At 36.1% G+C, this 24,684-nt stretch overlaps 1 protein-coding gene across 2 annotated transcripts in view; it reads right to left on the bottom strand.

The window, feature by feature from the left end:
* Positions 1-2,349: 2,349 nt before the first annotated feature.
* The window catches only part of LOC111009148 (cycloartenol synthase), a 54,640-nt gene continuing 32,305 nt past the window's right edge, over positions 2,350-24,684 (bottom strand). The window contains exons 8-20 of one of the 2 annotated variants that reach the window (XM_022282110.2): positions 22,927-23,115; positions 22,596-22,709; positions 13,431-13,553; positions 13,227-13,349; positions 6,216-6,314; positions 5,320-5,376; positions 5,188-5,234; positions 4,955-5,098; positions 4,585-4,762; positions 3,316-3,396; positions 2,986-3,069; positions 2,575-2,727; positions 2,350-2,468 (exon numbers count right to left, since the gene is read on the bottom strand). In XM_022282110.2, the coding sequence (XP_022137802.1) occupies positions 2,614-2,727; positions 2,986-3,069; positions 3,316-3,396; positions 4,585-4,762; positions 4,955-5,098; positions 5,188-5,234; positions 5,320-5,376; positions 6,216-6,314; positions 13,227-13,349; positions 13,431-13,553; positions 22,596-22,709; positions 22,927-23,115 (1,353 nt within the window). In that variant the 3' untranslated portion in view covers positions 2,350-2,468; positions 2,575-2,613. Of the gene's footprint in view, positions 2,728-2,985; positions 3,070-3,315; positions 3,397-4,584; positions 4,763-4,954; positions 5,099-5,187; positions 5,235-5,319; positions 5,377-6,215; positions 6,315-13,226; positions 13,350-13,430; positions 13,554-22,595; positions 22,710-22,926; positions 23,116-24,684 lie in introns of both variants that reach the window. The other variant, XM_022282109.2, reaches the window with a different exon arrangement.

Raw genomic sequence — 24,684 nt, 5'->3', positions numbered from 1 at the left:
AAATAAATTATAACATATTACTATTATGCCCTTATAATTTTAGTATAAATAAATAATAATAATATAATATCTTAATCTTAAATAGTAATGTCAACTGTGGGTAGAAATGAAATCATTTAATCAAATTAACTCAATAAATTAAAACTTGTCAATGAAATTTGAAAAAAAAATATTTTTGAAAAATTAAGGCAAATTATTTTAAATCTAAATCAATAATCAATAGGTTTATAATAAACAAACTTAAACCATTATCCAATTTTCCAGCATCTTTTTTGTTGTCGTATCCCTGCTTTTTTTTTCCTCCCAAATCAATACTTCAAACTAATAAGAATGTAAAAATTAAAAAAAACAAAAACCAAAAAGAGGTTTTAAATGTATAAAACTACCTATTTTTTATGAATTCATTTCCGAAATTTTTTTTATTTTTTTACCCAAATTAATATGTTATAAAAATTAAAATAAAAAGAAAACAAAAGTGATAAAAAAAAACATACCAAACAAAATAGAAAATTAACTAGTATTTTGATTTATGGTGATCCAAAAATATGTATGTAGAATAAAAATGAAAGAGGAAACAAGCTGTAAAACAAATTTGTATTGGAATTCAAGAAAATCGAGTTACGCACACATATAGATCTGATTTTGTTATAAAAATACTGAAAATATACTTAATATAAAGAATCAGAGTTTTGTGGTGAGTGTTTCTATTAATGAATAATTGATGTTTTAAATTAGTGTTATATATTACATATTATGTGACAGTTGTATAGTATTTGTTAAATATAAGGGTACATGTTAGGTGAAAAGTTCTTTGTATAATATGTACTCAATGTTCACGTTGAAGTTCAATTTAGCTTAATAAAATAAATAAATTTAATTATTTAAATTTAATTTTTGTAACAATTCTAATGATTTAAGTTTAGAAATAAGAAATAGAATAAACATTTTACAATATTTTAAGTAGTGTAAATTTTATGTTATGTATAATATAACTTTCTCAACCTAGTATAAACAGTATAGTAATATAATATAAACTACCATTAAAATTGGTATATATAATATCAAATATATATGATTAACAAATCAATAAAAAAGCCAAAGCAAACATAATTCAACGGTAATTGACATATACCTCCAACCAAAAGGTTGTGAATTCGATTTCCCACCCCACATGTTGTACTAAAAAAAACAAGCCAATAAAAAAAATATATTATATAATTGGACGAGTATATATTTATTATTTACAAGAAGTGTTTCTAAGTGGTATATTAAATACACGAGTTGGGAACAACTACAATAAGGTTAATATTTCACAAAAATTACAGTCATTTAAACAACCATAATCATAATTTTATACAAACACAAATATCAAAATTACATAATAATTAAAATTAAAATAATAATAATAAAGAATAATACCCTTTAAACGCCCTAAGAAATAGGTGTAAGCCATCAGTTCTAATCCAATAAAGTTGCTCTATTTTCCATCCAATAAAGGTGCTCTATTTTCCAGCCGAAAAAAATTTGCAACCGTTTGAGAAATGGAAGGACTATTTTCGTAGTTAGAATCTAAAATAATAAGAATAATAGCATTGAAAACTTTTTATATTTGTTGAATCATTTGTTAAAATAAGACCATTTAATAATAAATATAAAATTTTTCATTAAATGAACATTAATTTGTTTAAGAAACAATTTATTTAAAAATATATATAATAATTACAATAAGATAATATTTATTGAGAATAATTTGAAGACACTCTTAATTCAAATATCGAAATCTATATTTTTAAATATTGAAAATGGAGAATGTCCTGATTGAAAAACTCCTAGTTGAGATAATGTACTCAAAATTAAAACACTCAACACCGATCCACTTTCAAGGTTAAATTTAAACTTGAACATGAAATTTGGATCTAGTCCCGTTCCAAGTCAGGTACAGAATTAAAAATTAATTTCTTTTCCTTTTTAAGCACCGACTAGTCCAAAAGTTAAAAATTTAAATACAATTTTATTTTTTTATACTTACATTTATTTAAACCCCTGCACTTTTAAAGAATTCATTCAACTTAATCTGTGTCGACAAAATTTTGATAAATTCGGTGCATAATAAAATCTTTTAAATACAAAGTAACAAATGTTAAAATTGATTAAGTGGAGTATAATGGAAAAAGATAACATGAATAACTAAAACAAACATTTCAAAAGTATAAAAATTAAAATAGACAAAAGCTAAAAGGAGAGAACAAAATATCATTTAAATTCTAAAAAAATATTGCTATCCATAGCTGCTCGGGTAATAAATAAAGATTTGTTCATCCGATGAAATTTGACTTCTCTACCGTCAAATGCAAGTAAATCAAGAAGTATTTATTCCCATGACTGGAAACTCCAATAATGCATTGTTGTTATTGAACATGTACCCACCCTACCCGTTTGCATCATTGTAAACCAAAAAATATTTGCTCCTGCAACTTCATAAGGCAATTAAGAAATATTTGTCCATCTGATTCAATTTAGAAGAGTTGAAGAAACCATAAAACATCTGAAATAAAATAATAATACTTCTGTTACCGATAGATTGGCTGCAGAGGGCAGCAACATATATATCATTCAATGGGCTTGTAGTACCCGACAACGATATTCACCTAGAGCCCATATCGGAAAAATGTTACGGTAAGCAGCATAACTAATCATGCAATTCTTGTTGAACACTCCCATGATCTCCTGTACAAAGAAATTTGTGAATTAACACACAAAAATGTAGCATTAATGGTAGATAATTTCTTGCTTAGATTCTTTCTTAAACTTTCATCATACCATAAAACAAATTCCATAATCAACTTTCAATCAAAGCACTTATTCCATTATGGATTCCCACTGTGCATTTGCATTTGTTTGATGTTGGTAAGTATAAAGTAATGCACTAATCAAACCAGGTTGCATTTCAAGTAATTTAAGTGCATGAGTAAAGTCCATAGTTACCTCTTGAGGAAAATCTCCATCCTCCATCTGAGAATTAATTAATATCCTTGCTGCTCGGTGTAATGGTGTTGGATCTCTCTCAGACTAACCACAAGAGAATAATTGTAATCATTACAGTGACTTGAGTTAAAATCAACACATCAAAAACTTAAAACATCTCCAAGAGTATGCCAAATTACACCTTAAGAATATGAAGTAAATGAAAATGAATAAAGTTAAAGAGTTGTGTTAGATCATCATAGACTACCCAAGACTCAATTTATTTGATAAATGCAAAATAGTTTTAGCGCTTATAAGTTGATTTGAACTAATATAACCAATCTCAAATACCTGCCCAGCATCAATGAGGGACAACATAGCCCAGCCTGTATTCACACAATGTGGCCTATCATCTTTAATATTTGTGTACACCTGTTCAAATGATAAGAAGATTCGTGAAACAGGGGAGTAAATTTGGTATCTGGAAGCATGACAAATCAATACTTGTGCTTCATCATAAAAACAACATATCAATAAATCATAATAAAAGTCAAGCGATGCCTTATTCTTTCTTTTTGCAAAGGAAGTGATGTCTTATTCCCGTATTTCATAACCATCAAGCAATCAGTATAATCTAATTCTACAAACCTTTTAAGACCAATCACTTACTCAAATGCCAAACAGCTACAACTAACTCTCGACTCTCCCATCCAAATAGTAGTAGGCTCAATTAATGGAGATCAAGAGGATAAAGATGGAAAGAAGCTATATTCAGGGTGCCAAATGAAGATACAAGGAGATGGTGTAACTCTATGTCAATAAATTTTACAATTTTAATTTTGTTATTTTGTCCGTATTTAAGCCTTTATTAGATATTTATTTTAAAAATAGTTATATCCCCTTAATTGAGGGTATTATAATCTTTTAGCTTCTCCTTTGAGATTAGGGTTTTGAGATTAGGGTTTTAATCTTGCGAATAGAACGATTTTTGCCGGAATGGAAATTTGACTGTGTTTAGCTTGATGACTTAGAGTTCATCCTTTGTTTGCTATTTTTGATCTAGGTTACAAATTCAGAACATTCAAGTTGGGTTCGATCAACCTTTTTGTGGAGTGCTCAACCTTGAATAAGAAACTAGTTCTCCTTACCTCTTGGTCTTCGATTAACAAGATAATTCTTCAACTAATCCTTCCCTTGGGAATGTGCTAATTTGATTTTGGGATTTTAGGTATTTATCATAAGGAGTCATCTTTTGGTGGAAGGGTTTTTATCTTAACTCTCAGTCATGATCTTGTGATCCAGAAAAAATTAGTGGGTTAAAACTAGTGACATAAAAATAGCCCAAGTTCAACTCCATTGGAAAAAAAGGTGGGTTCTGACCCATGACCTAAAAATAGCTCAAAGTTTACTGCATCGCAAAAGTAGGCTAACATGTGTTTCTGTTCAAGTAAATAGCTAATTGATCTTGTAAAACTGAAGAGAAGAAAAAGTCTACCCACTGAATGTTATAAATTTAAATAAATAGAAACGGTAATGAAGGAAGGTGAAAAAAAGTCCGTGTGAAAGCTAATCACATTCCTGAGCAAGAGAATGTGAAGAAATTCCCACATGTGATACAACCTTATTCTGGCAGGAAAGATAACTTTCTCCCCAACCACCTGCAGCAAGCTCTTTAGACAACAGGAAATCACAAGCTTTACGAACGCTAGAGCAATTATCGTATCTCCTTCCAGCAGCAATCAGACCCTTTATCCCAAACCAACCACCATAGGTGAAGCAGACTCCCCAAGATCCATACCTATTAAGAAGCCCTCCCATTAAAATGAAGTAAGTAATCAGATAATATTCATGCATAATATTATCTGTATAGTTCATTTACTAATCAGGGTATAGAGACGCACTGATACAATACCATTACAGTAGAAGTCATTCGAAGGGACTAAGTACATCAAGTTAACTTTAAAAAAATATCCACGAAATTGAAACGAACCAAGATCCATCAGCCGCTTGTATGCTTTCAATGAAGTCTGCAGCTTTAGCAATACAATTATCAATTTCATCCCTTCTATGACCTGGATATAATTTCTTGAACATTGCAAGTGCTTGAATTGCCGCTGAGGTACACTCGACATATCTATACATTCAATTGGTCCAACATTAAATTCAAGACTAATATATAACAACAAAAGTTAAAACATTGGACATGAATGTTTCAAATCTTACGGGTAGTCAATGACAATATCGCCGAAAGTTTCAGCTGGGTTCAGCAGCTGAAAATTGAAAGCAAATAACAAGTAACCCAAGCTACAATAAGAAGAGGAGAGACAAAGCACTCGGGGATTAGTTGTTTTTTACCTCCAGCCACCGGTATGATCTGGTCAGTTCATAAGTGGCAAAGCCACCATCAGTATTCTGCAGGCTAATAAACTTGGATTAAAATAAGGCTAACAAACTTGGAATCGAATTATTGAAGAACAAAAACTCAGAGTATGTTTAGATGAAAGAAGCCTCAATAAATTTAAATTAAAGGATAAAATATACGGTACACCTTTGGACTAAAATAAGGCCAAAAAATGATCTGTATCATGCCTGCTGACACCAAATAGAGATCCATAATGAAACCCAACTCTATATATTTGTAATATAAATCTATGCTGTCAGCATCCACATTCAATACCAAGAAGAAGACACCTGTGTGGATCACCAAAATAGCATAAACCTTATTTACTAGAATCAGTACTTCATAATTCAGCGAAAGCAATGATCACTAGACTTGATGTCCATATGTCAGATGAGTTGAAGTAGGCCCATGGGGGCAATTCATACTATTGGTTTATTTTGTCCTTTTGCTTTCTGTAAGTAATCAAGCTGTACCTACCTCAAAGCAGATTCTTCACAAAACTACTACAAGCCACAAGGGTGACAGATTTTTGGAAATAAAAACGACTTCTAAGAAAGAGATCACCACATGTTTTTTGGAAATTCAGTAATGCTTCACTGGAAAATCTACTGGTTGGTGGCGATTCAGTTTGCTAGCATGAGTTTAGGTCTGATTCACTCAATCAACAATAGAAACATATTTCAATGAAAAGCCTATCTAGTCACCTATATGTCATAATTAAACATATGGTCAATGCCATGAAACATACATTTAGGTACAACAGCTTGGAGGAGTGGATCTTAAGGGAGGAAAAAAACCATGCAAAAAATTTAGAAACATCTTGCATCAAGGCACATTAACCGACGGTTACCTGTAAGGACAGGATGACATTTACAGCATCATATATCCGTTCTACATCAATTGACTTCCCTACTATTTCTGATGGAAGTTTCGATAATAGAAGGACAGCCTGCAAAAGGAAACAACTATTATTATTAAAAAGAGGATAGTCAAAGAAGATCGATAATTGTTTGGGATGGTAAAAAGGTGAGTCAATGCTGGTCATTTATCTCCTGCTCCATTCTATTGTGGTTTTTCATTCTTCATTCCACAGGAATCAAGGTGAGTGAGAAATTTCCTCATGAAAAATGTGTCTTCTACCATAGTTGTTTTTGTGCCTGAAACCCTCAACCATTTTATTAGTTTAAACAATCCATATTTAGTATATATATCATATCAGTTTACATGCTTTTAATGTTCTTTTATCAGGAAAAGATGGCTCTCGCGCTCTCTATCCTCTCATCTTCTTCCCTAGCTTCTCCAGCTGTTGCTGATCTGTTTTTTACCATATATTCTCATCATGTTTTCTAATCAAGACTTCTACAGTGCTAGCATCAGTCAAAGGCTCCAAGCAGTTAAGTGTGATGTTCACCACAAGGTTTTCGTGCTTGATTTCGATAGGGATCCTAAGAATGCATTTTTTCTAGAGGAAAGCAGAGGTTCGACAACTTAATCCATTATCTTGTTCAAATCTGAACTGGTTTGGTTGTTTGATATGTTATCAGACTTGGCTGTAAATCCCATTTCATACAAGTTATTTAGAACATGACAGTCTGATGAGTCTACTTTCTGGGTGCAGAAGATCACAAACGAGAGAGGGGTTTTTGCAGAACTAACATAAAAACAAGAACATAGTGGTGCCCTCAGCAGAAAATAAAAAAGGTTGGAAGGCCATGGTGAATCTGATTAAAAGTTCTCCCCCTCTTCAAAGTTCAAGGTAAAGCAAAAGAAATAGCAAGTGAGTCCACACCTGAACAAATTGCAAGCTCTTTCATTGAGGAAGGTTTATTCTTGTAGATATAGTTAGCAGAGATAGACAAGGTAGAGCATCAAGTTGAAACAAAGGAAATTGGAAAAAGCCCATCAAAATTTCCCATAGTGGTGACCTAGTTTAGCTTTGATAGTTTTAAAGCTTGCGGTAAGTGAACTAAAGTTTTTGATAAACTTTCTATAAAAAGAAGATAAGACAAGAAAAAAAATTCTCTCACGGTTTTTGGTTGAGGTCAATCCAAAATGGCTTGTATTTTCTTAGGGTCCATATTTGTGCCATTTCTTCCAATAATAAACCCAGTAAAAGATATTTTCTGATGCAATCATATTTGGCCAAGAAATCCAAGAGTCAACCTACTTCAACCTATTTTCTTAGAGTCCATCTTGAAGGAAATTTTATTGTATCTATCTCAATATCCTTTCCTCATTTGAATGATGTGGTTATAACTCCTGTTTATGGGCCAAATGATTGCAGAGATAGAAAGCACTCATGGGCAGAAATTCGAGATTTTCTGGCCTCAGTGACAAATTCTGGTTTGGAGGTGATTCTAATGTAACAAGGTGGATGTCCGATAGATCTTCAGGTGGGAGAATTACAAAAGGTATGAGAAAATTAAATAGGATCATTGATGAATTAGAGCTGTTGGAAGTTCCCATATCGAGGAAGATTCACATGGTCAAAAATGGGGAACGATAATCTTCATTCTTTGCTAGATAGGTTCGTTGTATCAAGAGAATGGGATAACCTTTTCAATAGTTCCAAGGCAAACAGATCAGAAAGAATTACGTCATATCACTTCCCTATTGTTCTCGATGCAGGAGACATCATTTGGGTCCTAAAACATTCTGATTCTAACTCCTGGTTGGAAGATAAAGAATGTATCCAGTTAATTAAATCAAAGCTCTCAGAGGATAGCTCACACGGTTGGGCTGGTTTTGTGATATTTGCAAAACTCCGAAATCTTAAATTGTCCCTTAAGCAAGGGAGTAGTCAAAGTGAAAAGAAACACGAAGTGAGGGAAGAGCAGATAGTATCAGAAATATCCACCTTGGATGCTAAAGATGAATTTGATGGGATTTCACTAGATGAGGTGGAAAGGAGATGCCCTTTGAAGAGTTACTCAAGTTTGCACATGAGAAAGGAATAAAATATGGTTCAAAAACAGCAAGATTCGATGGTTAAAAGAAGGGGATGAAAATAGTAAATTCTTTCATAAGTTCTTGGCTGCTTGAAAAAGAAAAGTTCAAATTTTGGAGATTAAGGATGATCAGGGGTTTGTTCGGACAAACCAAAAGAATAATGAAGTGGAAATCATAAGTGTTTTTGAAACTCTGTACAGCAGTGAGGGATGCAAAGATTCACGCCAAAGGTTATCATTTGGAGGCCTATTTCGGGACAAGACAAGGGGTGGTTGGACAGGAGATTTGAAGAATCAGAAATAAGTAATGCTATAAGGAATCTTGGGAAGAATAAGGTGCCTGACGGCTTCACTATTGAGTTTTTTTCAAAATTTTGGCAGCATTGGAAGGGAGAAACTATGAGATTCTTTGCAGAATTTTATAGAAAATGTCACGTTAATGCTTGTATAAAAGAAAATTTCATTGGCCTTGTTCCCAAGAAATCAGTCTCACCACTTCTATATGGAAGATCTTGGCTGTGGTTCTCATAAAACGTCTCAAAAAGGTTATCACCAGCACAGTTTCCTTGAATCAGAGTGCTTCTATAGGGGGAAGACAAATTCTTGATCCAAGGTTAATTGCAAATGAACTCCTGGATTATTACAGAATTTAAGAAACAAGAGTGGGTGGATTCTTCCAGTCGTTTATTTGTGCATTTTTTTTTTAAATAAGAAACGAAACTTTCGTTATCAAAGAGAAGGATTACAAAAAAAGAAGATGAGCTATCTCCGAACACCAAAAGGCTACAAAAAGGAAACCCAACTGGTGAAGATTTGAGACACTCCATAATTACAAAAAAGTTTCATAGTAGAACACCAAGAAGAGGCAAATATTTTAGCAAGATCCCAAAAGGTGCTATCCATTTCTCCATCTCGAAAGATACTATTGTTTCTTTCATGCCATTCTCTAAACTAAAGCCACCGCTGTGCTTGACCAAAGGATTTTAGCCTGCCCCTTAAAATCATTACCCAGCATTAGTTGATCGAAAGCATATGAGGCCTTGTTAGGAAACACCCAACTAAGGCAGCACGTATTGAGCAGATCCCACCAACAGCTGCATCAAAAGGGAAGAAGACAGAGAGATGAACTGCATCCTCTTCATTCTTTCTACATAAGACACACCAATTTGGACATAAAGCTAAGTTGGGCAATAATTTCTGGAGCCTGCAGCAAGTTTTGAGCATTTCCTTTGTGAAGATCCACAAGAAGACCTTGATTGTTTTGGGGATGATATCCAACCGCCAAATCAAAGTGTCAATCCATTCAGAAGCCTGCATCTGAGTATTAATGAGCTTTGGGAGGAAGGATTTTACTGAATAGATCCCATTACTTTCCAACGCCCAAACTTTTGTGTCTTCGACAGTGGAAGGGCTGATGTCCATCAGAAGATTAGATAGTCCAGCCCATTTATAGAGCAGTTTTCTGGTATCTTGTAAATCTTTACTTCTTCTCGGTCTTCTACTTCTAAAGTGTTTTACAACTACAATGTGACAAATATTTGCCAATTTGGTCCTTTTTGTCACCATTTTGCATGTGAGGATATCACATCCCCTTTGTTTGTACTCCGCCTCTCGTCCCATTTTTTTGTACTCCTCTTTTGATAGTCCATTTCTTAACAAAATAATAATAATTAATGTATATAAACGTATAAAAGTTTTCATTAATATATGGTCTATAAAGTTTTCATCAATATCCTCATTGGATATTAAGGATGAGAATTCTGGTCTCTCCTCGGATGAAATTGCACAAAGAGGTTATTTGAAGATAGACTTACTTAATTTGTATGTAAGGGAGGAGCAAAACTTAATACAAGAAGTAAGGTACATTGGCTTAAGGCAGGGGATGAAAGTAGCAATTTTTTTCATAGATTCTTGGCTGCTCGCAAAAGGAAAGCCCAGCTTAAGGATGGAAATGGTGTATCTCTTGTTAACCAAAGAGAAATTGAGAACGAAATCATCAGTTTTTTTTACGCCTTGTACTGTAGTGAAGTAATTTCACATTTAAGAGACATCTCTTGGAGGCCTATCTCTTGTCAAGACAGTAGCTGGTTACAAAGGAATTTTGAGGAAGTTGAGGTTTCATTTGCTCTAAAAAAATTTGGGAAGAAATAAGGCACTAGGGCCAGACGGATTTACCATTGAATTTTTCATCAAATATTGGCAGCATTGGAAGGGGGATTTTATGCAACTTTTTGCTGAGTTTTATTAATTTTTTTTTTTTATTTTGTTTGCTGAGTTCCTTCGAAATGGCCACTTGAATGCTTGTGTTAAAGGGAATTTCATTTGCCTTGTTCCTAAGAAAGATTCAGTGGAAAAGGTAAAGGACTTTAGACCAATAAGGTGATTCCTAGCACAATTTCTATGAATCAAAGTGCTTTTATTGAAGGAAGACAGATCCTTGATCGTGTTAATTGCAAATGAACTTGTGAATTTTTATAAAGTCAAGAAGAAGAGTGGATGGCTGTTAAAACTTGACTTGGAAAACGCCTTTGATAGAGTGGATTGAGATTTTCTTGTTGTTGTGCTTCACAAGAAAGGGTTTGGAAAGAAATGGATTAGCTGGATTAATGGTTGCATCATAGCGACAAAATTTTCAGTATCCATCAATGATCTCAGCTTCTAGAGGTTTAAGGCAAGGGGACTCTCTCTCTCCTTTCCCTTTTCTCTTAATCAGTGATGTGCTTAGTAGTTTGTTGGATCGCCTATTTGAAAAGGCTATTTTTGAAGGTTTCATTGTGGGCATAAATTATGTTCGTGTTTCTCACCTACAATTTCCAGATGATACTTTGTTGTTTTGTGAAGATGATGATGCTATGTTGGAGATTCTTTTCGATACCATTAAGGCATTTGAATGGTTGTCTGGTCTAAAGGTAAATTGGGACAAATCATCTTTACGTGGAATTAATATTGATACCTAAAAAGTAGCATTGTTAGCTGCAAAGTGGAATTGTAAAATCGAACATCTGCCCATTATGTACATAGGGCTTCCTTTAGGTGGAAATCCAAAGCTTGAAGTCTTTTGATCTCCTATCAAGGACAAGATCCTAAAGAAGCTCGATAGATGGAAGCAATATCAACTATCTAGAGGGGGTAGATCGACTTTGTGCCAAGCGGTGTTGGGTAGCATCCTTTCGTATTATTTATCGCTTTTTCAAATGCCTGGACATATCAGTAAGCAATTTGAAAAGTATATCAAGAAATTCTTTTGGGGAGATGGTTCAAATGGCTCATTAAAGCATTTGGCTAGATGGGATTTTACTTCTCGTCCTTGTGCAAATGGTGGTTTGGGCATTGGTATGTTATTGAATAAGAACCATGCTCTTCTTGCGAAATGGGGTTGGAGGTTTAGTGTGGAAACCTCTGCATTATGGTGCCGGGTTGTGGCCAGCATTTATGAAACAGATTGTTTTGATTGGAACACTCTAGAAACGAAGAGTTGGGGTACCTTGGAACGACATTAAAAAACAGTGGAAAAAGGTGCATAAATGCAGTTCATTCTAATTACCATACTGCCCCTTCATACTAACAAACTAATATTCCTCTATACCCCTAATAGGACTCTCACAGAAATGCCTAGAATTTCAGACTTGTAGTTAATGTTGAGGCCAGAAGCTGCTTCAAAGAAAAGAACTGTGACAACTCTGAAGAAGTTTTGGACACACTTTGGGGTCTTTTAGGGTGAAAAGAAGAGTATCATCGACAAAGAGGGGGTGATTAATCTTCATGGAACCATCCCTAGATTCATATCCTTTGAGATAACCACAATTTCCTCATGTATAAGCAATCTGCTAAGCACATCAGTAATAAGGATGAAGAGGAAGGGGGATAATGGATCACCTTGCCTCAATCCTCCCGTGGCCGTAAAATTGCCCTAGGCTTTACGTTAATGATGTTGGAGAAGCCAGTAGTGGAGAATCTGACAGAGAAAGCCCCATTCTTTTTCAAATTCCCAAAAAAAAAAACTTTCTTGAAAATTGAATTAAAATGGGGCTTTCTCTGTCAGCTCCTTATGTAATTCTAAAGCTCCCTCTACTGTATTGCCACGAGATTTTTGCTCGAAGCTCTGGAATTCTAGTAGCCCCAAGAAGGTTAATGTCCTTACATGGATTCTTATGTTTGGCAGGGTCAATACAAATGAAATTATGCAGAAAAACCTACCATCTATGTTTCTCTAGCCATCTGCTGCATACATTCTTTTCGGCCCATTTGCAGCAACTTGTTGGTCCACGTTATTTGGGATCTTCAACCTATCTTGGGTTATGGACAAGTCGGTTTCGAACTTGGTTTTCCAGTTGCTGTTTGGTCTACACTTGAATCCTAGAGCTACTTTACTTTGGGTCAACGGTCTTAAAGCCCTTAGTTATGGTTCGAGCGCAATCAAAGGACCTTCGAACGAATAAAAAAATCCATCTGTTGGAAAGTCTTCACATTGCTAAATTCAAAGCTTCTCAATCTCTTTGTCAATTACTCACCTAGCATGATTTATTCTAATTGGGATGCTTTTAGCTATCGGTTGTAATTTTATTTCTTTTACTTCAGCTTTATGTAACTTGTATTCATTTTTTTATTTCTTTCTCACTTGTATCTAAATGAAAAGTTCATTTTTGGTTAAAAAAAAATTAATATATGGATTAAGAGTTAGCAATCAAATAAATTAAAAATCAATATTAGGGTTGGAGGCAAGATAAAGAACATATTTTCCCTATGTCTCAAAAACAGTTATGGGTTTTAAAATAATAATAAAAAAGAAAAAAAGAAACAATTAACTCCCTCCGTGGAGTATTATCCATGGCAATGGTGAACTCTATCCTTTTTTTCTTTTTTTTACGTATGGTGAACTCTATTAAATATTAATCAATAAAAACAAACCATACCTTCAAACCTTCAGCAGTGCAGTCAGATATGGGCCATCCATGATCTGCAGTTGAAAATGGCCACGCACCTTTTGAAATATGACGGTACCAAAATTTTAAATCCCCCGGACAATCTTCTAAGACCTGCAATGTAGAAAACTGAACACACAAACACATACAGAGAGAGAAAACATGAAGTTAATAAGAAATTCTGCTAATAAGAACCTGGGAATCTTTTATATACTTGTGCGCCTTTGTTAAAGTTGTTCCATATTCTTCAACAAGCTTAGTTGACAGGATGGCTTGAACAGCAAATGCAGTATCCCATAATTGACTTCCATTATAACCCTACAGTAAACAAACATAGACATGTAAAATATATCTTCTGAATTTCCAAATGTTTCCCCGTGTTGATGAAATCTAATTGAGACTCCTCAGAAATATCGGACAGCTTATGCTCACTATATTACGAACAAACTAATCTGCTGAAAGATTATTTGCTTATTATAGGACGACATTTAATTATGTTTAGTTTCCTCATTTTCTATGTTTCTCCAGTAAATTTTCTAGTATTCTTGTGAATATGTGTACATGCATTCTCTAAAGATTAAGAAGAAAAATTGACTACTTTTTTTCCTTCTTTTTTTTATAAGAAACCGAATAGATATGTATTAACCACAAAAAGAACAGCCTACTGTGCAAAGGGTAGAGAGAACCCCTTCCCAGAGAAGCTAGAACATAAAAGCCTTCCAATTTTGAAGGATAGAGCATAAGGAGTAATTACAAAAGAATTTGTTAAAACTATAGCACCACCTAGAAGTAGTAAGTTGTACATTACTCCACAAAAAAGGAAAATCTAAAGAGGTGTCCTCAAAAGTAGTACAAAATTGCTGCCACAACAGAAATCCGCATAACTCTTTTGGCATTTCAAGAACAACCACCAGCGAGGGCTTGGATAAGTCAATCATCTATCCTCTAAGAAAGGCAGACATCTAAATCAAACAAGCAAAAAACATGGGACAAGCACTTGTAAGTTGTCGTATAGTGAAGAAATAGATGATTGAGGGTCTCTTTTTTCCATAAACAAAGAGAGCGGGCAAAGGGGGAGAGGGACCCGCTCTTGCACTTTTCTGAAAGCAATCATGGGTGTTTAAACCTCTGTGGGCCACCGACCAAAGGAAGACTTTTATCTTCTTTGGAAAATTGGACTTCCAGATTGTCCTAAGGAGGGGAAGTTTGAAAACTTTGCAAGGTTTTGAGAGCTTTATATAAGTGGATTTAGTTTGAAGGCTCCAGAAGTGTCGATGTTCCATTTAACCCCGTCTCTAGAATCCCCCAATCTGACCGAATCTAGCTGATTTATCAGCCCCGACCAGCTACTGGCCTCTTTGTCTGAAAGGCCTCTCCTGAAGCCAAGGTATAAATAGTAGCCTCCTTTCTCGAAGAAACTAAGAAGAGGTCAAGGAAAGCCTTTTCCAAAGTTTGGTCCCCAATCCAACGATCCTCAAGAACCTAATTTTCTGCCATTATTTGCCTTGAAAGACATAAACTTGAGGAAAAGATTGGTGTTCCGTGCTATATCAAACCACCAACACCCAACCTCTTTTGGTATGGCAGACAGCCACCCATGGAGTTGTGCCCCATAACTGCTATCCACAACTCGCCTCCAGAGGGCTCCTTCTGCTTGAATGAAGCACCATAACCAGTTAAGCAAAAGATCATTGTTATGCTGCTTGAAAGAGCCAATGCCTAGGCCTCAAGCAGGAGCGAGGTCCACTCCCATTTAACTAGTAGGCTGCAAGAGTGAAAGGTCCCTGCATCCAGAAAAAATCCCTCACGTACTTTTCCATGGATTTGATAATAGCTACAGGGGCTTTCAGCAAAGAAAAGTAATAAAGAGGTAAGATATTAAGCACCGATTGAGCCAATGTTAGGCAACCGTTTCTGGAGAGGGAGAGATCTTTCCATTTGGAAAGCTTGCATCTGAATTTTTCCACCATAGGTTCCCAAAAACCAATAAATTTTGCATTCCCCCGGGAAAGCCCAGATATAAGAAGGGGAGCCTTTCTGTTCTACAACCAACAAAGTTAGCATCAGCCAAAAGGATGGACTCCTAAATGTTTATCCCTATAAGAGAAGTCTTGTCCAGATTTATAGATAGGCCAGCAGCAAAAACAAAGAGGGAGATGATTCCCCACCCCACCAATCCAATACGTTTTCTGTCTTACCTTAGCTTAAAATAATTGTATCATCCACGTATTGGAGGTGAGTTAGAGCCACATTTTGGGAACCCACTAAGAAACCTTTGAGGATCTTTTTCTCATGACGAAAGTGAACTAGGTAGCTAAAAGCATGTCCAATGAGAGTAAAGAGGAAAAGGGAGAGAGAGGGTAGCCTTGTCTAAGACCCTTTTGAGCTAGGATTTTACCTCTGGGCCAGTTTGTTGATCCAACACACCCCTAAATCCATCTACGCCATTTAAGGCCAAAGCCTTTTCTCTCTAACATGGCCATCAAAAAAATTCAGTCGACCATATAATAGGCTTTCACGTAGTCTAGTTTCAGTATAAGGCCTTGCTTCTTTTTGGCTCTCTAACAACCTACACCTTCAGAAGCTACCAAAATCGCATCAAAGATATTTCTGCCCCTCCACAAAAGCTGCTCGGGAATCATAAACAATAGATGGAGAGATCTCCGAAGCCTCTCAGCAAGGACCTTAGCAATAATTTTGTAGAGGGAGGTGACCAAGCTGATGGGACAAAAGTTGCTAACTTTGCTAGCCAACTTCTTTTTCGATATAGGGCAAATATAGGTTTCATTTGTTCTCTGATTGAAAATTCCATCTTGAAAAAAATCATGGAACACTTTGATGAGATTTGATTTCAAAATGTTCCATAATTAAAAAAAAAAAAAAATCATTTTTCGTCCTATTTGGCCCAAGAGATTTGAGAGTGCCAAGGTTCGGTATAGCATTGTGCATTTTCTCTTCATTGAAAGGGACCTCCAAACCGTGGCTATCCTGCTGATTCAGGGGATTACAATTCATGCCATCAAAGCATAACCGAGGACCTATTTTTGCCTTATACTGAGAGTTGAAATAGCTGACAATCTCAACGTCGACCTCTACAGCAAAAGACAGAGGATTGCGCTGTCTATCCTCCATAACTGAAATAACATTTCTACACCTCCTTTGGGTACCCATCTATGAAAAAAATTGGTGTTCTCATCTCCTTCTTTCAGCCATTACAACATGCAGGCTGGCCAGTAATAAATCTTTAGAAATAGCATAAATTAAACTTTATTCTATGTTATCACACACATTCCTCGCCCATCTTCGCTGGTCTTTGATAGTCGTTTCCAACAGGGAGGCTTTGAGCTCTATCCTTTCAGTAAACATAACAAAGGTCAAAGGTCCCCTCTCCTCTTCTTTGTCTAAGCAATTAATTCTGGTTTCAAAGACTGCTATCTCCTGGTGTATGGAGCCAAAAGTGTCCCTGTTCCACTCCTTTAGATGCCATAAATCTATTGGACAAAGACAACCCTCCCCTTTCCTTCGTAAAATCTCTTTGCGCTTTTCGATTGGAAGCTTCCATGGATTCCAGCAGTCTTTCTGATCAGGTGACTACTATTTTTGTAGGAGGAAACATATGCTATGGATATCCTATTCTCGGTAATAATCTGGACTTCTGAAGGGATAAAACAAGAGTAATTTCCTTGAACATTTATCGCTACCTCCACACAATCCAAGAGACTAAAGTTGCAATCTGCATAATCAATTTTTTTTTTTTTTTTGATAAGAAACAAAAGATCAGTATTCAAAACAAAAAGGACCACAAAGGGGAAACAGCCTAGAGGCAGCAGGTAGAGCAAACCCTCCCCAGAGCTCCATACAATCACTACTTTCCAACGTTGTGTATGCGAATGAAGATTGTAGTTACAAAAAAACTTTCTTATGAAGCAAAGACTACATAGAAGCAATATGCTTAATATTCACACAAAAAGAATCTATCAAAGTGAACTTTATCTTAAAAAATCCAACTATTCCTCTCCTTCCATATAGACCAGAGAAGAGCCCGAGCCACACAATTCCAAATAGCCCACGCTTTACCCTTGAGTTTCACTCCTCCGAAGCCTTCAGTGTTAAAATCCTCAATCTTTCTAGGGATGCAAAGGGAGAGATCCAAGAGCGATGCAATAAACCCCTAAACTTTAGATGCAAAAAGGCAGTGTAGGAATAGGGGATCCACTCTTTCGACGTCCCTCGTACACATACTACACACAGAAAATCTTTCTAGGGATGCAAGGGGAGAGATCTAAGAGTGATGCAATAAACCCCTAAACTTTAGATGCAAAAGGGTAGTGTAGGAATAGGTGATCCACTGTTTCGACGTTCTTATTGACATACTACACACAGAAGTAGAAAGAGACCAATGAGGGAACTTTCTTTGGAGCTTGTTTTTAATATCAATCCCTCTATGGAAGAGAGTCCAAATGAAGAATTTAACCTTCTTTTTTTTAACAAGGTACGAACTACATATTGATATAATGAAAAGGAGTAATAATGTCCTAGGATACAAACTCTCGAAAGAGTGAAAAGGAAAAAGAAAGAAAAAAACTTAACAAAGTACAATAAAAGCTCTCCAATTAGAACAATCAAGCTAGGGGAATAATTCCTAAATAATTTCGATAAGGAACACCATTGAGAAGCCTTGAACTTAGCTATATTGAAGCGCGCTGTCGAAGATTGCATCTTTCCTTCAAAAACTCTTAAGTTTCTTTCGAACCAAATCTCGTAAAGCATTGCCTTAAGCTCTCCAATTAGAACAATCAAGCTAGGGGAATAATTCCTAAATAATTTCGATAAGGAACACCATTGACAAGCCTTGAACTTAGCTATATTGAAGCATGCTGTCGAAGATGGCCTCTTTCCTTCAAAAACTCTTAAGTTTCTTTCGAACCAAATCTCGTAAAGCATTGCCTTAAGCTCTCCAATTAGAACAATCAAGCTAGGGAAATAATTCCTAAATAATTTCGATAAGGAACACCATTGAGAAGCCTTTATCTTAGCTATATTGAAGCGCACTGTCGAAGACTGCCTCTTTCCTTCAAAAACTCTTAAGTTTCTTTCGAACCAAATCTCGTAAAGCACTGCCTTTATTACATTAAGCCAAAGATATGAATCAAGCTTTCTCCATTAGATTGACATAGAGGGCTGGAGGAAGGCATAAGATTATATCCAGGCAGCTTCCTTTGAAGAACCTCTGTTGTGTTTACCTTTCCATATAGAAGAATCCAAGTGAAGAATTTAACCTTCTTAGGAGCTTTAAAATTCCAAATCAGATTTTCAGTAGCCGAATTCAAGCTATCACCCGTCTCCAGAAGCTATCCCTTTCCACCACAAAATGCCACAGCCATTTCATGAGGAGGGCTTTGTTCCTAAGGCTCAACGAGCCAATTCCAAGGCCCCCCTATTTATGAGGCAAAGTCGACCAAGACCACATCACCAAATTAGCCACGTCACCCTTAGAAAGTAACAAGAAGTACTTTGCATCCAAAAGAAGACACCAAAAACTAACCTTAGATCTTGAGCAATTGACACCAATCACAGTATTTTTGGAGAAATTCAAAGAAAGGCCCGAAGCCAACAAAAACACATGAATAATAAGACCCCACCAGTTCTCCATCTTCTGAGCTGAAAAGGGGCAAAAAATGAGCACATCATCAGCATATTGAAGGAGTGTCACCTCTAAGGAACTAGAACCAATATTAAAGCCTGAGGATGTTCCTTTCATTACAAAAGTGCTCAAAGCATCACCCACGATCATAAAAAGAAAAGGGGAAAGAGGATCCCCTTTGTCTTAAGCCTCTTTTAGCCTTAATCTTACCCCTAGGCTTCCATTAAGCAACATGAAAACGTTGGTAGATGAAAGACAACCCCTGATCCATCTACGCCACCGATCCCCAAAACCTTTGGCCTAAAGAATTGCATCTAGGAAATCCCAATCCACTTTATCATAAGCTTTTTCAAAATCAAGCTTAAGGAGGAAGGCTTTCTTCTTCAAAATTTTACACTGGCTCATAGTCTCTGAAACTACCAGAATAGCATACAAAATTTGACGACCTTCCACAAACGCTGCTTGGTCATCATGAATAATACTAGGAAGCACTTGTTTCAACCGGACTGCAAGCACTTTTGCTATAATTTTGTATAAAGAAGTGACCAGACTAATGGGCCTATAGTCTTTAACCATCGAAGGATTAGAGATTCTGGGAATCAAACATATGTAAGTCTCATCCTCTGGTTGACAATCCCCTTCTCAAAAAAAATCATGGAACACTGTAACCAAATCCAGTTTAAAAATATTCCATGCCTTTATCAAAAACTCGCTACCCAACTCTGCCACTGCCTTACCAATCTCGTCCTTTGTAAAAGGAGTTTCTAGCTAAGAGTTATGAATGGATTGGAGGGGAACCCACTCCATATACTCAAACAATATTCTCAAACATAAAGCCTCTGTCAACTGTGGTGGTATACAAGGAAGAGAAATATCCCAGGAATTCTGCTTCTATATCCTCTCATTTAATCAATACTATGCCTTGTTCAAGTTCTATATCAGCTATGAAAGCCCGATATTTTTGGTGTGAAGACCACCGATGGGAAAAGTTCGAGTTCTCATCACATTCTTGAAGCCATTTGATTTTCCCTTTCGGCACCCACATTCTTTGTTCAAGGATCGTAGTCTCCACCGAACTTTCTTTAAGCACTTTTCTTATGTTAAAAGCTTCTTCCGAAAGAGGGCTAATTTCTTCGTCAATATCTAAGATATCTATGGCTTTCATTAATTCGATCTTTTAAAGACCAACATGACCAAAGACCTCTCCGTTCCATCTGGTAAGCACACTTTTCAGACCCCATAACTTCTTCAAAAAGCCGAACCCAGGCCATCCCTGTGAAGGATTAACTTTCCACCACTGGTCGACCAACGGGATTAAGAGAGATGATTCCAACCATGCATTTTCGAATCTGAAGGGAGTGGGGCCAATATTATTTTTTCTGATGCCAATTGGATTGGAAAGTGATCGGAAGTGGTGCGAAAGAGTCTTGTAGCCCTCTGATCAGCAAAAAAAGATACCCACGCTCTAGATAATAAGAACCGATCTAACCTCGAGAGAGTTGGGGAAGACCGCATGTTTGACCAAGTGTAAGAGCCACTATCCATGGGAAGATCCAGAAGATCAATGGCTTCAATTAAGTTATTAAACTCCTACATGCTTCGAGTAACTCTACCGCATCTACCTCCAATTTTCTCAGAGATCCAACGAGCCACATTAAAATCACTTCCAATACACCAATTCCCTTGACAAAGACCAGCTAAATCCTTCAGCTCATGCCAAAAATCTGTTCTACCTCTGGAAGTAGACTACCCATAAACCCCAGAGAACCACCATGTTCTACCATCAAAGAATCTAAAGTTAATAGTAACAAAGAAAGATCCCAACATAGAGACTAAAATGACAATCTTTTACTTGTTCCACAAAACCAGGATACCTGCAGCAGTGTCCTCTGCCTCTAGAGCCAACCAGCCAATCTTCCGAAAGCTCCAGACAGCCTTAATATTTAATAAATCTCCCATCTATCGAACTTCTTTTGGTCTCCTACAAACACACTATATCCGGATCTTGTTTGAGAAGAAGGTCCTTGATCAAAACTCTTTTCTAGGCAGCTCCCATACCTCTCACGTTCCAGGAGATCAGCTTCATCAAGCAACCGAGGGACGGATCTACATTCTGCCTTGCTATCTTTGCCTCATTCTCCCAGGTAGCCAACAAATTCTTTAACTCTTTGCTTTCTGTATTATTAGATTTTGTACCTCTGCCCATGGCTTTGCAACAAATTCTTTAACTCTCTGCTTTCTGTATTATTAGATTTTGTACCTCTACCCATGGCTTTGCTCTTGTTTGGAATCTGAATAATCAATGAAACCCCAAAAAAAATCCCCAATGGCTTTAAATGTGGCATAACTTTTTATGTGTGAGTAAACTGGTTGTAGCTCCATTGAAAATACAGCATCTGGCAACTGGATCTACCAATTTCGTAATTTCAAAAATTAAATCAGCTTCATTAGAAAATTTAACAAAATTCACCATAAATCTACGGCCCCAGTACAACCACTTTAAATGACAGATTTACTGGTAGAATGACTTTGAAAATACTAATACCTAATTCTTAGTGGTATGTCCCGCTGCTTTGGCTTCGTGCCACTCAAGCATCTTATTAAGTTGCAATTCTTTTAATGACATCTATTTGTCCCACCATCTAAGGATTGGATTACTAATTGAACAGCTAGGGTTGAACCTTTTCATAATAATCTATAAAATTGTCCCATACACTTCACATCTCTAACTGAAGTGATACACTTTTTTATTTCACATCCATACTTCATATTCCTCTGGAGGAGCAAAAATACGAAGATTGAAATAAAAGAAGCAGAAACCTTACTCAAATTTATGGTTTAAGCTTGATGCAACTTTATGTGAATTTTTCAACTTTTCAAGCTTGAATGTCTTGCAAGATGGGCCAACGAGTAGGAAGATATGGTGGGTTGTTCTAGTGGATTTCCTTCAAGAAGTTTCTAATTGATTGCCAACTAATTCAGGTTTTTATTTTTCTTTTTTTGTTTTGCTTAAAATTCCTTGCGCCCCTACTCAACACCTATCATCTGTAGTTCTTTACAAAAGTACTCACTTGACCATTATTCAACAATGCCAAAGGGAGCGCAATGGAGAGGTGTCCACCTCACGTCGCCTTGCGCAATAGGCACTCACCTTGGCTTGCCTTGAAAATACTGATATTTATGCCCGACTTCTCTTCAAAAGATCAACCAATAGACCTACTTGCTAAAGGACTCACCATGGAAACCTTCGCATAGCAATAACATGTTAGAATATCCGGTACCAACTTGAGAGTGACTAGTGAGAAATCTCAAGCAGCACATTACCATAGCTACCATAGCACTGTTAAGGAACTAACCCACAAAGAGAGCCTCTTGGATGATACTCTATTTTGAAAAGAGTGGATAAATTTTCTTTTGATAGTGGATCCTAGTCTTTTCAATTTGTGTGCGCTTTGAGTTTCCCTTTTCCATGTTTCTTTCTTTCTTCTTTTAGTGAGAAACCGTACTTTCATAGTGCAAATGAAAGACCATCTTCTTTTGCTTATTCCCTCGGATCATGAGGTATATATGCATGTACCATAAAAACTGTGAATGATAGGAAGAAAAACTGTTCTTAGTAAAGGCATCTTGCTTTCAAGACCATAATAGGAAAATATAGGTAGGAAAAAAATGAATTTATAATATCAACAAGAAGCAATTTGCCGTCATTTGTGAACCTGCATTTTCATGCCATCTTCAGCAATCCACAAATAATCATAGATTCTTGGAATATGCAATTTGAATGCCTCTGAATGTGGATCCTCCACCCAACAGCAAAGCATATTTAATACCTGCACAAATAAACTTGACAATCAAGACCTCCATCGAATAAATAATAGAATATGGAGTTCAATCTGGGTGAAGTTGAAGAACTGAAGAAAACAACTGACCTAATTCCGTAGATGGAAACAAAATTTGTTTATAACTTTATATATAGTTTCTTTTTTGTATCCAAAAATCAGTCTGCTAATTCAAGTAAGAACATAATTTGTAGTCCCTAAAGCATACCTTGTTCACAGGCCCTATGCATATATACCGAGTATTTTCATCTTCATAGTGGATATGCTGCATTACACTCTGCAAAGCCTTTTCCCTCAGTCTTTTTGCAGGCCAACGCATAAAAAGAGGCTCATAGACATAGCGCAGCGAAGCCCACAGAACATCTTGAACCAGTGGATGTGGGTAATACAGATCTTCCTAAGAATAATGGCAAAGCAAACTGTGACCATTAAAGAAGGCATCTTTAATGGAAAACTGGCGGCAAGTTATTACTCAGAATGCTTATGTAGTCCTATGCCAATATACATTACAGTAAAGGCACTTAAATATTTGCATATATGCATATTGTTATCTTCTCCAGAACTTTTGCATTAGGTAATCATCTTATCCGTACTATAGAAAATATGACAACAATTATTCTATGAAAATTGAAGTTTACTAAGGAGAAGGAAAGTTTGGTACAAGAAACATTGCATGTAAAAGACATCTAATGTACCTACTCGAAATTGGGCAATCATAGTTTTAAAAGACATCTGAGTGCACATTATATAAATACTATTTGACGCATGTTGGACATTCTTTTAGTTTTAAAAGGAAACAAACTTTTCAGTGATAATTTAACAGGTACAAATGAAAAAATAAAGTCTGCTAGTAAAAAACATAATACAAAAAAGAGTCCCTAGATCCACACATATTGGACATTCCTTTTTATTTTTTTATAGGAAACAATTTTATAGATGATATGAAATTAAACCAAAAAACCAAACCCCCATCCAATGAAGTTACAAAAAACTTCTTCAATTGGATATAAGAGTGTTAATGCTATAGTTTCTAAAAGAAGAGACAATTTTACACCATGGTAAGCCAAAAAAGAGAGAGAATCAATCAAGTGTTGCGAGGGAGCATCCATCTAGGACGATTAAATTTGGGGACTCGTGCCCTCCAATTCTCGTCAACCCCATGCAGAAACCAGCTCTTCTGGTTTGATCAGAGAATGAGTTGACAACTGGTGTCTATACCCCTTACCCTATTCCTTGAAGATGAAAGAGTGGGTCCCTCTGAAAGGGCTTTTAACAACTAAACAAAGGGAGATGCCTCCTCAAAAGACTTCCCTACCCTCCCCTCCTCTGAACAAACAGCTTTAAAGGTCACAAATTTTCTCGGAACAGTCCCTCCTTTGGAAAAGGTTTGATTTATAAAGGAAAATGGAAAAAACCCAGAGTTCAGAAAATGTCTTCTCTGTAACGCGATAAAGGTGGAGTCAGTGAGAAGACCAAAGGGAAAGAACTTTCAACCAAAAGAAAACTTATAGAAGTGTCTTCAGAGTCCTCAATGTCCAGCCCAGAGCTGTGTAGTCCCAAGGCTCCCCAAACTTCTCCATTCCTAGATGGTCCCAGAGACTTTTCACCTCTGCTTCAGAGAGACTGAAGAAGTCTATAGTGTAACAAGGGTTCAAAAATAACTATCATAGTAGAAATTACCATTGTAGATCAATCGATTCTTATTAATCAGCCAAAAAGAGGGGAAGAAAAAGAGGTGAAAGAGGAGGAATGCATTCCCTCCATGCTCGAAGGTTTTCCTTTTTCAAAAAGGTCGGTAGTCGCTTCGTGGGAAATAATCTTTGCATAAGGCCCATCCCAATAAAAGGTAAATTAAGACTGCAGCAAGTAAGAAGGTGAATAGAGAAGTGAATAATCTTGTTTCAATATGGGAGTTAGACGCCAAAGTAGCTCGTGAAGTAGAAGGTTCAGTGATGTAGCCGTACAT

This window comes from Momordica charantia (genome assembly GCF_013281855.1).
Source record: "Momordica charantia cultivar OHB3-1 chromosome 6 unlocalized genomic scaffold, Mcharantia_2.0 BLBB01000006.1, whole genome shotgun sequence".
NCBI classification, from domain to species: Eukaryota; Viridiplantae; Streptophyta; class Magnoliopsida; order Cucurbitales; family Cucurbitaceae; genus Momordica; species Momordica charantia.
This window is presented reverse-complemented; position numbering and strand designations above follow the sequence as displayed.